The sequence below is a fragment of the Metopolophium dirhodum genome, chromosome 5 (assembly GCF_019925205.1).
Source record: "Metopolophium dirhodum isolate CAU chromosome 5, ASM1992520v1, whole genome shotgun sequence".
Classification (NCBI taxonomy): domain Eukaryota; kingdom Metazoa; phylum Arthropoda; class Insecta; order Hemiptera; family Aphididae; genus Metopolophium; species Metopolophium dirhodum.
In genome coordinates, this window is record NC_083564.1 from 4,947,387 (window position 1) to 4,965,399 (window position 18,013).

At 31.7% G+C, this 18,013-nt stretch overlaps 1 protein-coding gene across 1 annotated transcript; it reads left to right on the plus strand.

Moving 5' to 3' along the window:
• Positions 1-3,618: 3,618 nt before the first annotated feature.
• LOC132945916 (uncharacterized) lies at positions 3,619-14,070 on the plus strand. The gene is made up of 4 exons (XM_061015739.1): positions 3,619-3,903; positions 7,239-7,607; positions 13,552-13,620; positions 13,690-14,070. Exons 1-4 carry the CDS (start codon positions 3,619-3,621, stop codon positions 13,837-13,839), a joined length of 873 nt encoding a protein of 290 aa, XP_060871722.1. The 3' UTR covers positions 13,840-14,070.
• Positions 14,071-18,013: the final 3,943 nt, after the last annotated feature.

Genomic DNA, 18,013 nt, shown 5'->3' on the forward strand with positions numbered 1-18,013 from the left:
TCTCTGTTCTTCCTATGCCAATGTCCAGCCACATAGTTACACCATAGTTCATGGTACGCAAAGGAACACAGAAGTAATATGTGATAATTTGGGTAATATGTACTACAAAAACAAAAGTACTGAAAATAAAATGTGAGATTAAAATACATTTAAATAAAACTATTATTTATTTAAAGTTACACAGTAGCTTATGTCTTATGATTGTATTAAACGACGTAAATTAATATTTTTTGATGATCAAAAATATGATGTTGAATTCAAAATGGTATGTTTAGACGTACCTTTTAGTGTAATTTAATATTAAATAAATAAAAAAATTAAAAGAAATTGAAGTGCAATAAAAAAGCGGGCAAATGGATGTCGCTTTCCATTACAGTAGGTTACAAGTGGGTTAATATATAATGGATTGTATTAAACTTGAATTCAATGATATAATATCATTGTAGGTATAAGAAAAACGTTTCTAAGCGGAGACGGTTTGTCAGTCTAGATATTTTATATTATTATTATTTATTATAGTTTGTAAGTTGAATTCATATCATAATATTATAATTTTCTGTTTGTTCCTATGGTGATAAACAAAGCGTTAGAAATTAACTTCCCCTTTTTAGCGTTTTTTTCGTAATTTGTCGGTGGTTTTTCCCGTAGCATTAAATATTAATTGAGAAATTTGAAAAATTACTTCTCTAAAGTACTATCTTGATCCAATTTGCTAAAATATAATATACTATATAATGTGGAAATAGAAGCACACCTTTGTCTCTTATAAACATAAGGTGTGTGGTTGGTGATGATTGATGCTTAATTTGATTTCATTGATGTTTTTGTAGAATCCGTATTTTCTAATAAATATAAAGTTAATTAATGACAAGTGCATTTAATATATTGTAATATTTTAGAATATTATTTGTAATGTTAATTGTGTACAAGATTGGAAAAATATTAAACGACCCAAACTCAACCAACTTGTACTGTAAATATTAAAATTATAAAATATATGATTAATTATCAAAGTAAAAACTTCATAATAATTATTATTATTTATCATCAATTTATTTTTTTTATTATTAGCTTAGTTTAGTTAGTTACCTAATTAATAATAATTGGTGACCAATTTTAATTTTTTGATGCACTTTGCCACCTCGCGTCCTCACCACCACTGCCGTAGTTTGGAACTTACTACTACCGATGTGGCGATGCCCGATGGTAAGTCGGTAATAAGTAGTGTTGGCCAACGATATCGATAATTCGATACGATATCGATATCGTGGGTATTTTTCAATGATTTCGATATTGATATCTAAAAATAATTATCGAAAATATCGCAATATCGGTGTGATTAAACACTAAACTGAGTAAACAGTATAAAATTAAATTTAAAAAAAATATCTGTCAGATATAATAAAGATAAAAACGTAGATTATGATACGAGGCGATATTAGAAAATGAAGAACATTTTGAAACACACTCTCCTCCTCGTAAGAAATTACGATCATTAAATCATAGATAGCGATGATGATGACGAAGACGATTATTCGGTAACTCAAAGTCCTACGATGAAACAACTTGAAGAGTATAAAAATTTGAAAATCAAAGTTCCCTACGATCAAGATTCTTTAAATTGGTGGAAAGAAAACGAATCTAAATACTCAGCTGTATCATTACTAGCCAAAAAATACTTAAGTATAGTGGCCACTAGTGTTCCCTGTGAACGGTTATTTAGCGAAGCTGGAACAATCATTTCCAAAAAAAGAAATAGATTATCTCCTGAACGACTCAATCCACTGTTATTTTTGAATTCATATTTCAAATCGAACCCAAGTTCTGAAACATTGATGGAAAAACTACTCGAAGAAGAAATTTTTTGATTAAATATATTGGATACTTTTCAGTTTATACAAAATAATATATAATTGTTAATTAATAATTAATTTACACTCATAATATAATATGCATTCTATACTTTTAATGTTTTAAATTTTTAATATGCTTCGATATCGATATCGGTATTTTTCCGATATCGCAATACGATATCGGGGAAAAAAATACGATATCGATATTGAAAATTATATCGTTGGCCAACACTAGTAATAAGTAAAATATAGAAAGTTGGAACAGAAGAACTATCATATTATTGGATTAAATAAGTACTAAAATGTCTTCTGATTGCGTGCACAATTATAAGCAAAGTGTCCCGACCTTATAATCAAAATACATGCTATACATTAATGTTAACCAACCTTAATTAAGTATAGGTATCACTACTAGTGTTATTATTATTTAATTAGTAGCATGTTAAAATTGTCAAGAAAAAAATTGTGATTCTGTAAAATATGTAGATATAGATAGTCTACATAGGCTAAGAATATCTTATTAACTTAATAATAATAATAAAAAAAGCTCTAAGGCAGTTGATAAGGTTTTTTTTAAGAGATCGTGATTATTAAATAGGTCGTCCGACTTGAAATTTGTCTCTTATAAGGTGAGTGGTTCCGGTGAAGATTGATGATTAATTTGATTTCGTTGATGTTTTTGTAGAACTCGTTGAAATTCCATTGTATCATATTGTTGTGTTGTAGTTTCATTTTTTTTTTAAAAATATATATGGTAGGGATGTAATTTGGTGTATTTTTTTCATGGTTGAATAAGGGATTGGAATAAGAGGTTGGATAATTTGGTGAGTTTAGATTTAGTTATACACTATTACTTTCTTAATTATTATAAAATACTCTCATAAACCTAAAAAGTTTGACTTAAGGTTTAATATTATTGCCATCTCATTACATTTTTTAATTATTTATTTAACATAGAAATTAGAAATGTATTAATAAGTAAATAGTATGACGTGACTACCGATAAATTATAAATAACACTTAAGTCTACATGTTGATTTAGGCTCAACCTTCACCAAATATAATCAAATATCAGTACTATAGAATTCAAATTGCGTTGAATAATATATAAATTAAGTATTAAGCATACATTTAACTAAATTATATTTGTTTTTGACTTCAACCATTTTTCGTAGTAATAATTTTTAATTCATTGTATTCATTGTACACTCCACAAATCCTAAGAAACTAACTAAATTATCACTTTTTTTTTTTTACAAAATTTGTAAATAAATGTAATAATGAATGTAAGATCAGTATTTAATAAATTTAACAAAGGTTTTTTGATTTGTGGTTTTGGTAGTATAAAATTCAACCAGGGCAATTTTAAGACTTCAGTGTTGTTTTACATGTGGCGATGTTTATTCATTTATGCTGGTTTGCGTAACATGTACAAGGCCAACCTATGGGTAGGTAAAAACTTTTTTAGAATTTATTTTTTGAGAGTTTCGTATGATAAAACATAAGTGATAAATTGAAAATTCATGACGGGGAACTATACGATCACTTTAATGTCACGATATTATTATTAATATATATTATTTTCGAGTACACTTTATAAATTCTTAAATTGTAAGAACTAACTTAAATGAACATGTTAAGTGGACCCATTTTCTTTATCGAAGGAGAAATACAAATAATAAATATATATATAATAATATGATGTAATAATTGTAAATTGTACAGATGATACTTTATTTTATAGGCCAAGAAAATTAATCCAGAAATGTCTGAACTAACGTCTATAATAATGATCAGTTGTTTTGAATTAATTTACATTGGAAAATTCGTACCTCTTATCTGGCGCATACTTTTTGATAGTAAATTATCCATTGTATTGACAAAACTTGAAACAATTCACGAAAAATTGATACGCCTGAATGTGGTCGGTCCGATAAATATAAAAATGTATTGGATTTACATTATTGGATTTATTGGAAATGTCATGGGAGTTGTAACTCAAACCGTCAGAGTGCTAAATATTGTCGAAAATCTTAAAACACAAGAAATGGTAACATTATTATCTACAAATATCTTATAAGTTTATAACTAACTTTTAATTTTATTTATTAACAGTTAATATAGATAATTTAACTGTTGTGCCTTTCTGGGTATCCTAGTCTACTCATTTATCTAATGCATGTTAAAACTATTTGTTGGTGCCCGATAAGCTATCATGGCTGGAATACGTGGTTTTTGGCCGAGCAGGAGTCAAAGTCTCGTTGCTGCGACTATCGCTCTCCCGCGCGTCTGCTTGCCCTACCGCTCGCCGTGCATCATACGGCCGAGTCCCCCGCGACATTTAGTCCGGTCCGATTTGCGAGCCGTCCGTGTCGTCGTATTTACTCTTGTGACGACGACATTTGATACAATCCGGTTAAACGTGCTCTGCCAGCGAAACTTGAGCACCAAACCCGACAAAACAGTGCGTTACCTAATGTCGTGTACCGTTCTTGGGCCTCATCGTGGTCCAGTCACCATTTTACCAGCCAAAGTTCCAGCCAATTGTCATCATACCAGCCCGAGTCTCAGCATAAAGCCGCAGTGGTGCCGAACACGTAGTTAGCATTTGCACCACCTACAACTGGTGGGTGGGTACTGACCACTGGGTGTCTGGGTCCATAAAGTTTTGAAAAACTGACACTTAGTAGCCAGTAGGTATTAGGTAGTAGGTGCCTACTTAATATGAACTTGTTATTACTTTGATAATTGATGGCCAAGTAATTGTAGAAAGTTGAAACAAATGGCATAGATTAAAATAATAATATATAATATGCAAATAAATAGAAGACTGTGATTATAGTAGATAAAATTAGTTCACAAACCGTGTAATGTACTAATGTATACAAATTAAAACTATTTATATTTTATTTATATAAACGTCAGTGGCGTATTTAAGGGAGTAGGGCGGCGATGGGGGGCTATTGTTCCGGGGTGCCAAATTCGGATTCCTCAAAGGGGTGACGTCGCTAAAGGTTATAACAAAAAAAAAAATTTTTATTTTATTGGATTTGTTGAGAAATTATATTAACGATAAGACGTGATGACCTGTATCTTTCTTATAATATCTTTTACATTTCTAAACATATTTCTCTATATATAATATATATCAATATATGTAATGTATTTTATTATATTGTCATACGTAGATAGGTAAAATTTAGAAAAAAAAGGCTAAAATCTAAAATTATAATTTGTTTTATTTGATTATAAAGGTTGATTTTTTATTAGGAATAAATGGAGTGGTAATGGTGAAATAAAAGTGTTCTCTAAATTAGTTGAGGCATAAATGCAATAAGGGGAAAATATACATTTTGAGTAATCACATTTTACAGGGCTTGAAACAGATTGAAAAAATTTCGATTTCGGTTTCGACTTTGCATACATGTTTTTATTTTTTTCGATTTTAGTTTCAATTTTTCAATACTGGTATTAGGAAATTTCGGTTTTGGTTTCGATTTTGTATACTGATTTGGAAGTTTCCAATTTTTTTTGGTTTTGGTTTTTAAACGGTTTATACAAGTTTCTAAAATCGGTTTCAAGGTCTGGACTATTTACGTTCATTCTTAGTTTATTAATTACTTTGAAAAACTGGATCGAGCGTTCGCGTATCGCCATTTGTGTAAAATAAACTTTCCAAAATGTCAAGATACAAAGATTTTCACAAAAATATCGTTTTTTAAATTATATTTACGTCTTTGTTTTTTTATTATAATACCGCTGTCCAATTTTTACCGGTTTTGGTTTTGATTTTGTTATTGAAGTAGTGGGGTCTTAAAAGTTTTTTGTGACAACGAGTAATAGGAAACTGAGAAAAAAAAGGGGTGCCAAAATCGTGAATACGCCTCTGATAAACGTGCTATTGCCCTTGCGGCTTGCCCAATGTGCTAACGTACCGTGTTTTCGATAACGGATGATGACAATTTTATTTTGATAATAATATAAACCAATAAACCAATAAATTCTGTACGACCGTTCACCATACATGTTTATAAATACTTGTTATCAACTACAAACGTAATATGTCGTATTGACTATTGTGTATTCCCTACATTATTTATGGCCCTTCGTATTGCTTGTGCATTACCAGTATGTGGTGTAACCACTGAAAGAACTTTTTCTAAATTAAAAATGATCAAAAACCGGTTAAGGAGCACTATGAAACAAGATCGTCTTGAGTCATTATTAATAAAATCATGCGAGTCCGATGTGCACATAGATAATGATGAAGTGGTCGATGTATTTGCAAAATACAGTTTAGTACTAAGCATTTAATGGTTGAAACTTAAAATGTAATAATTAATTATATACCTATACGATATACATATACATGTATTATATATATAGATCATAGATGTATCGATTTATGTATAAAATAATATTGTTGACTTTGAACCTAATTGGAAATAATATTTTTGTGGGTGTCTAGGTAGACATCGGTGGGTGGGTGTTTAAAATTTGAGTTTGCACCATCTACTAAAAAGTAGTTCAGCGCCACTGCATAAAGGTTAGGTGATAATATTATAATATTTATGTTCGACGTCCGTTATCGAATAAATGTTCGCACGATTATGTAATATCGTCATCGCCGCCGTATTATATAATTTGTACCTATTATCAATAGTTTTTTGTTCACCTGATTAGCGATATATGTTTATTTATTATCACTACGACTAACACTACACCATAAGCACTATTTTGTTGTCATTATTATTATTATTTACATAATTTGAATTAAAAGCATATAATTTTTTTACAATCAACATTTGGTGTTATAATTATTTCTTTATCTAATTATTATTGTTTTGTAAGGTTCTCACATTCCTATATATTTTTTCCGTTCCCACCTTTTACATTTTTACACAGTCCACTCTCATCGCACGGCTAGTGCCCGTACATTGCCAGGGTGACCTGACGACAATTTACGCCGTCAAATTGCACCGCTGCTCAAACCAGGTTGCCCCCACACACTATTAATTTTAAAAAACTTGAGTATAATATTTGTATTATATGTAGTTTACACTTTACAGAACATTCATTGGACATTCTGTAATTCACTACCGTCCATCTTTTAAGAGTACGTCATACCCACTTTGGTTGTTCCCATGTTACACGTGTATAACAAAACCTGGCTAATTTTCTGTTCAAAGCTATAAAAAACAGTTACGCCATTTTGAAACATAAATTTAAATACATTATCGGTAGAGGAATAACAGATATTCTTGTTTGATAATTGTATATCAATTCATTCCTAACTTAACCTAATATTAAAATAGTGTTTTATATTGTATTTGTACATGGATACAATATAAGCAGTTGTGACGTCTGAATATCACTTATTTTCAGATTAATTTGACGGTTATGAATACTTGTCAATTAGTAGTATTTTATGAATATATACTACTAATATTATACACACAGTGGATAGTGTACAAGATAAATGAACAAATTCCTGAAATAAGGTCGTGCTTAAGTACATTCAGAGATATGTATTTGGAAGTTTTAGAATGCTTGAACGATGTCAACAAATCAATATATGGTTTACCGGCCATAGTTTCTTTTATTGCAACAAATGTCGCCGAAATAATTTATATAATATACAACCATATATTATTTCCTAGAAACCAGTTTTCTGCATTTCCAGTCATAAGATTATCAATGAGAGTATTTAATATTCTGACATTATACATGACTGGTCAAGCCACGGAAAAAGAGGTATTTATATATTATTTATTATAGTTAATATTTAAGTAAAGTCAAAGATCTTTTTTAATTAATATTTCTATACTTATAAAATCCAAATACCACTCACTCACTGATCACTGTATCTCAAAAACTACTCAACGTACAGACTTGAAATTTGGAATAGGGGTTCTTCTCATATTTTCACCGTGTAATAAGAAAGGATTTTCAAAAATGTTGCGTTTTAGTGGAGTAATTAACAATTATAGTTATTCACCGCCAATACGTATTGTGCGCACGGCGGCCCGCGGGTTTCCAGCTACCTGCAACCTAAGGTAACGATAGTATTATTTTATTTTGGTGAGTCGCGTAGTCTTACGCGGATATCGTTCGCAGTCGTAAAATATTTACGGTGCCCGTAAACACATGGAGCTCATCGACGTTCGCGGTGTCATGGTACCTCACCGTGCTCTGCATGTGGAGGGAGACGGTTCATGTTTCTTTTATTCACTTTCGTATCACATGTATAGCACCGTCTCTCATGCGAATAATTTACGGTCAAGTGTCGTACAATACGTTTGTAACAATTGGCAACGGTTTGAACTGTACAGAATGATGCCGTGTGGTAATATTTACAGAAATATTAACGAATATCATGCTCACATGTCCCTTCCTACCACTTATGCCACCCCTTGTGAAATTCACGCTGCTTCTGAAATATACCCGTACCATTTAGTGATATACAGAGATGGCGATGTTATTTTACAGCCGGACGAGTACTTGGAAGAAAAGTTAATATTTCATTTTAAGTGTACTGGTCCTATGATGAACGCACATTTTGAACCACTTATTCCTCTATTTGCCCCTACTCCTCAGTTGTCATCAGACAACAGTTCTATAGTAATTAATGAAAAAAGTAGAAAAAGAAAATGCCGCCCAAGGGTAAATGACAGAATTAAGACACAAAAACATAGAGAAGCCGTGAAAAAGTATACACATAAAAATCCTGAAGTTAATAGGAAGGCTGTTAAAAGATATAACAACGCAAATCCTGATATAAATAGAGCTTCTGTTTCTAAGTATTCAAAAAACAATCCTATGATTAATCGGGATGCTGTACAAATGTACAGTAAAAAAAGACCGACGATTCCATGGAAATCAAAGTGTTTATCAGGTTTTAAATACAGCAGCACAATAGACTACTGTAATGACAAAGTTGTTTCTATAGGACAGCCAACAGAATGCAAGTGGTGTCATGCAAAGAAATGGAAGGAAGAAAGCCCCGGTATTTGTTGTAGTAATGGTAAAGTTGTTCTTCCTCCAACTGAAACACTTCCTGATCCACTACACAGCCTACTTTTAAATAATCATCCTGAATCTCAACATTTTTTAACGAACATTAGAAAATACAACGGCTGTTTCCAGATGACGTCGTTTGGGGCTAAAACGGTAAATGTAGGTGGCAATGTAGGTGGCTTTATGCCAACCTTCAAAATTTACCATAGAATAGGAAGTGTTTTACCTTCGCATGCAAATGAACCATCATTTGTACAAATATATTTTGTTGGTAACGATGAAAAAGAAACGGAACTTCGGTCTAATCTTTTTCCTGCCGTAAAGCCTTGGTTGGTTGGCCAACTTCAAAAAATGCTGCACAACCACAACCAGTACGTACGAGATTTTAAAACAGCTATTGAATGTGTTCCTAAAGGACAGGAATTTAAAGTTGTGATTCATGCCGATAGAAAACCTGTAAATCAACACAGGGGTCGGTATAATGCACCGTCAACAAGCGAGGTTGCTTTAGTTATTGTGGGACAGGATTTTGAAAAAAGAGATATAATTCTTCAAAGTAGAGACACCAAGTTAGTGAGAATAAATGAAACCCATCGTGCTTACGACGCTTTTCAGTACCCTCTTATGTTCTGTCGTGGTGAAGATGGGTATTCCATCAAAATACCTCAGCGTGACCCAAGTTCTAAGATATCTCTTAAAAAAACAGTTTCTGCTTCCGAATTTTACTCTTATCGAATTATGGAAAGACAAGGGCAAAATAACTACATGTTACTATACCGTAGTCTTCTCAATCAGTTTTTGGTTGATATGTACGCTAAGATAGAAACAGAAAGGCTTAATTTCATTAGACACAACCAAAGTAAACTGAGAGCTGAAAATTATGTGCATCTCAAAGACGCAATGTGTAAAGGAGATGGACAAGTTTCAGAGATTGGCAAAATAGTTGTGTTACCTTCCAGTTTCACAGGAGGACCCCGTTATATGCACGAGAGAACTCAGGACGCCATGACATATGTTCGCCACTATGGCCGTCCTGATTTGTTCATTACGTTCACATGTAATACTAAGTGGATTGAAATTGAATCTTCCTTACACGATGGACAAAAGCCTCAAGATAGGCATGACATAATAGCTAGGGTTTTTCACTTAAAAGTTAAAAAAATCATTCATCTTCTAACTAAAGGTTCTATTTTCGGTTCCTGTAGGTGTTACATGTTCACAGTAGAATGGCAGAAACGGGGTCTGCCACATGTGCATATACTTCTATGGCTACATGATAGAATTATGCCTTCTGACATTGACAGTGTTATAAGTGCAGAAATTCCTGATCCCGAACTTGACCCTCTCCTTTATGACATCGTAAAATCTACTATGATTCACGGGCCATGTGGACATTTGAATAGAAAATCACCATGCATGCTCAATGGTTCATGTAGCAAGAGATATCCACGTCCATTTTCCAAGGATACGCACACTGCAGATGACGGATATCCCCAGTATCGAAGGCGGGCTCCATCTGATGGCGGATTTTCGCTTGAAATTAATGGAGTAAAAATTGATAACCAATGGGTGTTGCCGTATAATCCTGTTTTGTCCCGTACATTTATGGCTCATATTAACGTTGAACTGTGCAACTCTGTGAAGTCCATAAAGTACATATGCAAGTATGTAAATAAAGGAAGTGACCAAGCAGCGTTTTGTTTAGAAAACGAGCAGGATGAAATATCCAAGTATGAAGCAGGGCGCTATATTAGCAGTTCTGAAGCTGCTTGGAGAATCTTACGTATCCCCATCCATGAGAGATTTCTTCCTGTTTTGCATCTTTCTGTTCATCTAGAGAATGGTCAAAGAATTTACTTCACAACTGATAATGCCTCAGAAAAAGTTCAGAACCCTAATAGTACTACACTTTTGGGATTCTTTGAGCTATGTAAAAATGATTCTTTTGCAAGAACGCTTTTGTATAGTGAAGTTCCAGCTTATTTTATTTGGAAAAATAACAAGTTTAGCCGAAGAAAGCAAGGAAAGGGTGTCTCAGGTCATCCAGGAGTCAAACAAGATCATGTGATTGGTAGAGTCTATACTATACACCCTAACAATGCCGAATGCTATTACTTGCGACTATTACTTCATGAAGTACGTGGACCGACTTGCTTTAATGATCTCAAAACAGTGTCTGGAGTAGTTCATCCATCTTATCAATCAGCCTGCCAAGCTCTTGGGTTGTTGGAAGATGACACTCATTGGGACCGAACTCTAGAAGAAGCCACTATTATTGATTCTCCACAAAAAATCCGTCAACTATTTGCTGTTTTATTAGTGTCTTATCAGTTAGCTGACCCGTTAAAACTTTGGGAAAAACATAAGGACAGTATGTCGGAAGATGTGAAAAGACAATTGGTAAATGATTACCCAGAGATTGATATTGAAACCATTGTGGACGTTGTTCATAACAAATGCTTAGTGCTGCTAGAACAGGTCGTCTTTTCGATGGGTAACCATTCACTTCATCAGTTTGGACTTCCTTCACCATCTCACGATGCGAGTGAATTAATTGTTAATCGTGATTATCTGAGAGAACTGTCTTATGACGTAGAACAGCTTTCTAAATTAGTTTATCACAACATAACAAAGCTTAATCCTGAACAAAGTCAAGTTTATTACGAAGTTATAAGAAGTGTTGATTCAGATTCTGGACGTGTTTTTTTCTTGGATGCTCCTGGTGGAACAGGAAAAACGTTTTTAATGAATCTGTTGCTAGCTAGCGTAAGAATGCACAAAAAAATAGCGATTTCTGTCGCTTCCTCTGGAATAGCAGCTACTTTGTTGGATGGTGGAAAGACCGCTCACTCTGCTTTTAAACTTCCTATCAACTTAAATTTTTCTGAAACTCCTTTATGCAACATTTCAAAGCAAAGTGATGCAGCACATGTACTTAAGGAATGCAAGTTAATTGTTTGGGATGAAGCTACAATGGCTCACAAGGGAGGAGTAGAAGCATTGGATAGAACTCTCCAGGACATCAGGAGTAGTAATCGCCTAATGGGTGGGATGACCGTCTTACTGGCTGGGGACTTCAGGCAAACACTACCTGTTGTTCCTCGAGGAACTCGTGCTGATGAGGTAAGGACCTGCCTTAAATCATCCTACCTATGGCCTAAGATCCAAGTCAAATCCTTACGAGTCAACATGAGAGTGTACCTTAGAGGCGATCCTGAGGCAGAGGATTTTTCCAACTTACTCCTTCAAATAGGAAATGGAGATTTACAAGAAGATGATGGTAGGAAAGTGAACATTCCAAACAATTTGTGTTCAGTCGTCAAGGATCTAAAAAGTTTGAGTGAGCAAATATATCCGAATTTAAATATTTTACATTCAGAAAACCTGACTTGGCTGAATGAAAGAGCCATTCTTACACCAAAGAATGACACTGCAGCAAGCATCAACGACTCCTTATTGGACCAGCTTCCTACTGAAATGGCGAAATATTCATCTGTGGACTCTGTTGTGGAGTTAAATGATGTAGTTAATTACCCTGTAGAGTTCCTTCACACTTTAAATCCACCAGGAATTCCACCTCACAATCTATGTTTAAAAATTGGAGCTCCAATAATGCTATTGCGTAACCTTATACCTCCAAAACTTTGTAATGGCACACGACTTCGGGTAAAGACCTTACATAAACATGTAATTGAAGCAACTATCTTTACAGGCTGCGGTAGGGGAGAAACAGTTTTTCTACCAAGAATACCTTTAATTCCATCTGACTACCACTTTCAATTCAAACGGCTACAGTTTCCCATCGAGGTATGTTTTGCCATGACAATTAATAAAGCTCAAGGACAGTCTTTGAAAGTGGCTGGAGTGGATTTAAGGAATGACTGTTTCTCCCATGGCCAATTATACGTAGCCTGTTCACGTGTAAGCTCTCCTGATAGTCTGGTAATACTGCTTCCCGAAGGAAGAACCAAAAATATTGTATACAAGGAGGTACTATAAAAAATACGAAAACAATCGAAAAGAAGAATGTATTTTTAAATGTAAATTATATAATATTTAAATTTGTAGCCACAAATTGTTGAGTGCTATATATTTGTTATGCTTAGTCAATTGTTTTTGCTTTTTTTTCAACGCTACCAGAGTGTTTTACACCTCATAGGAGTTTTTCCGGGCAACGCCGGGTAATTCAGCTAGTTATTTTATATCTCCTATCAATACTTAGCAACGCCAGTAATTAAAAACAAACTAAAATTTCATTTTTTTCCCGTAGATACCAATAAATAAAATTTCTAAGACACAATCTATATTATAATGATATCAGTGAAGTTAGCTCCTCAACTTTTTTCGATCAATTTCAAACCTGCACAAATATTTTGCAAATCAATTTTTAGAATTAGCAAACTTCGAATTTAGCTGTGGGAGTTATTTTAACATTTTTGGTGCCAACTTCACGTAATAATTTGTAATAATTTGCGAATCAATCGTTGTTCGTAATTTCCGTTTTAGTATTTTTGTGGGGGGGCAACTTTATGTAGCCCCCCACCATTGTCCATTAATGTTTATCTTGTATAAACATAATCAAGAAAATTAATTGATTATCTATTTGTAGGGATTTAAATAGTCAACATTGTGTTTATTGAGTATATTCAAAATATTTAAAACTTAATTTTTGAATTTTCAGATAAATCGGATGAGTCTTGTATTACATCAACGATCCGTAATCGAAAGAAACCCTAGGATTAAACGTCAGGTATAAATATATAACTATACTACTACATTTGATTCATTTCAAATTTAAATTATTTTTAATTCTATTTAGATCAAGTTTTTTTTACTACGAAGATTGCACGAGCACTTCCATTTTCAGTTGTATGGAATATTTTATATCAATATAAGACAACTACTTATCCTAACAAACAGTGCAATTGGTTATTTAGTAATTCAAATTCTGTTCAGATTGAATAAATAATAAACAGAGATATTAATTGGCATCCCGTGATATTTGTTTAACGTAAGACACTCGAACTACGATCATGTTTCATTGATAATTATTGTTATTTTATATTATCATAATGTATTATTGTTTTTAGCTCACCGACTTATTGATGGATCTTATAATTATATAGTAAATTGTTAATTATATATAGTTTAAATATTTTGAAAATTTCGTAGAGTTTTGAAAATAATTATATTATAATATGTGGTATCAACATTTTAAATTTTTTATTTATCTATGTAGTTTATGGCAGGGGTGGTTTATAACCTTAATTTTAGGTTCCGAAAATGTATATAGCTTTTTTGAGGTGAACCACATCCTGTTGTTATCGTTATCATCAAGTAGTGGAAAATAAACTATGTTTTAATGATTTTAAAAATTGTTTATTAACTAAAAAACCAAAATATGTTAAACAAAATTTATTTAAAACTAAGAAACATGATATTTTTACTGTAGAACAAAATAAAAAAGTATTAAGTGATATGATGATAAAAGATTTATTTAGGAAAATGGTATTGATACCATTATCTTATATTATCTTGGGGACATTTTAAAATAAATATAGATAGAAATGATTTTGTAAAACATCTCAATTCATTAATTAGAAATCAAAATAATTTAGATTGTAAATATAATAATATTTACATGGATTTTTTCAATAGAACAATTCTATTAAAACACCTGGAGGAAGGTAATAGCTTAATTTTACTATTTTAACCTCTGATTTTAATATAAATATCGACAGGAGTCGTATTTATATTCGTATTTTTTATATTTATCTTATTTCTAAGTTATTGCAAAGTGGCGCCCAACACAAGTTCAGTTTATTCAGATAAATAAACTGAGAATTGATCAAATACATTTTACAAAATTATATTCGTTATATAAGATTATAATATTTCAATATTAATTTTAAGAATTTATTAATAAAAAAATAAATTATCAATACAAAAAAATATTAAAAATAAAACTTAGAAAAACAATCATAACAAAAAGTGATTTATTTATTAATAAAACATACTAATTTAACGATTTACGATTTAACATAGGTATCATCATTTATTATAAAAACAAAACCAATTAATTTTATACTCATTAAAATAAAAAATTTACTTATTTAGTAAAAAATATATTAATTAAATCTATTAAATTAGTTGCAAAAATATTACAATTAAATAATTGTACATTACTTATTATAAAACTATTTTTTAAAAATAATACAAATAGGTAATAAAATATGGGAGACAATAAAAAACCTTACTTTGAACCCGGAAAATTCACGGGAAATAATTCTGAAAACGTCGATTCTTTCTTAAAAAATTATCAAAAAGCTGCACTTATTAACGGATGGTCCGAATCTGAAAAAAGTCTATATATTCCCGTATTTTTAGAAGGCACTGCTCTCATATTTTATGAAAATATTATGGATGCCGTTGAAAACATTAATTGGTCCGATCTAAAAAAAAAATTTATACTAGAATTTGAACCCATTTCCCAAAATCATATGCTTCGAATAATGCTTGAAAAACGCAAACAGAAACCTGATGAACAAAGTGTGTCTTACATTAATGAAGTATAGTCATTGTGTAAGCGAATTGACAAAGATATGTCACAAGGAGAAATGGTACGAAGTATAATGAAAGGCTTAAAACCCACAATATTGAGATGTATAGGAATATTAGGAAATGAAACACTTAATGAACTTAAAAAAAACGTTCGCAAATATGAACTTATAGAGTTTATGACAGCAGATAGTATAGATAAAAACCCATATGAAATTGAAACAGAGATAATTGAAAATAAAATCCAGCAAATAAATACAAACTACAAACTAAAAACCAACGAAAATAGTAAATTACGAGAGGAAATAGAAAATTTAAAAGAAACTATAGGTCAGTTAAAATTATCTCAGATAAACAATGATAACAATTATCAAAACAATTTTACTAAATACGACCCAATTTTTAGATATAACGAAAATAACAGTAATTATAACAATAATAATAATAATTCAGCACACACAATACAATGCTCGATATGCTCGAAGAATAACCACACTGAATATGAATGTTACTTTAAAAACAAACTTAATATAATATGTCAATTATGCAATAAATTTGGACATTCCGCGATCACTTGTCGTTCAAGTACAACTAACAAAAAGTTAGAGATATAATATATAAGCAACTTGCACATAGTTTAGTTATTAATACAGAAAACATTGTTATTTATAATGTAGTTCTAATAACAAATACAATAAAGTAGAACATTTTACCTACATATTATGTTACGTGAAACTGGTAGTTAGTACAATAATAATGCAAACTGATAAAAATACTTATGATTGATTTTGAAAGAATCCATGAGAATATTATAATATGCGGTTACGCGCATGCCACATTGTATTCTAGGAACTTCCCACTCTACTGAATTGTACAGACGGCTTGGACTGGGATGAGTACATGGAAAAGAGTAACATGATGATTAACTCTCGATAATATTAGTAAAAACGACGTCGATGTCCATTACTCATTAGTCATTATTTCAATGATTACCATTGCTAAAATTACGCGAACGTAATATTGATAATGATCTCGGTCGTCCAAACACTGGCCGGCCATACGACTACCACCGCCCGACCAATCACGTCTCAATAACCCTGCGGGTAGTTGTTGTTTACCAAGAAAATATTACTATTTTTAAAATTATTTAAAATGTGATTTATTAATAGAACCGTCCAATATTATTTTGTATTTTTATTTTATTATAATATTATATTTTTCATACTTATTAAACAATATTGGATCTCGTATCGTATATTGTTGCTCGTTTTAGTTAATACGTTGGATCTCATTTCGTATTAAGAGTTACGTTGTAGTATCGTACCCACATGACGTGTTGTTTCCACATACTAAATTGCTAACTTATAACGAAGCTAATTTGTACGTTGATTCAGTGGCTCCGAAGTGTAATGTTGACAGTAGATACTTATTTGTGGAAGGTGTTAGCAATAATTCAAAAATATCGAATATACAATTATTTAATAATAAACATGTAGTGGTAGGTACACGCTATACACAAAATAAATTATACAGGAAATCCATGTTTTCGAAAACAGTTCCAAGTGGTCAACTATGGTCAAGTTACTCACTTTTACGTTACCTATACATACAACATAAATAAGAACATTACGAGTTCTGCTGACCACGGTAGTATAAACTTTGTGTATTAATATGTAAGAAGATTGTATTACAATTCGTTAAGAGATCTGTTTAAATATAATAATTATCATTTTAAGTCTCACACACACAAGGAAGCTAAAGTATTCTGCGAGATCCACATTATAGAAATTGATTTATTTTTAAAATCGCTACACCGAACGTTACAAGATCCGTTGATCACAGTAGCATAAACCTTGTGTATTGTATTATTATGTTTGAAGATTGTATTACAATTCGTTAAGAGATCTGTTTCTATATAATAATTATCATATTAAAAGTCTCACAAAAACAAGGTATCTAAAGTACTCTGCGAGATCCACATATTTATTTTTAAAATCACTATACACCAAAATATAAAATATATATAAGAACGTTACGAGATCTGTTGACCACAGTAGCCAGTAGGTATAGTATAGTAAGATTGTGTTTTATTTTAACAATTCGTTAAGAGAACTGTTTAAATATGATAATTATCATATTAAAAGTCTCACCATACATAAGGTAGCTAATGTACTCTGTGAGATTGACATTATATTAATTGATTTATTTTTAAAATCACCGTACACCAAATACCAAAATATTAATAAGAACGTTACGAGATCCGTAGGAGTATAAATGCATAATACACTTTACGTATTACATTCAATTTTATAAAAATGTTGTGTTAGATTTCGTTACGAGATCGATTTAAATATAATTATAATATAAAAAAATTTAACTAGTCCGTATTACTCTAGATCCACAGCCGCGGACCCATGCAGTACCCTAAGTAGACACCCCCCCCCCATCTAAAAAATCTTCTATGGCAGATGTCATGGATAAATTAGGCGATCGATGCCACTTTTGATATCCATCTCAACCTTAGATAGTTTCAAGTATACAGATACATGTGTTGACTACGAGGACATCTTACTACAACTGGCAGA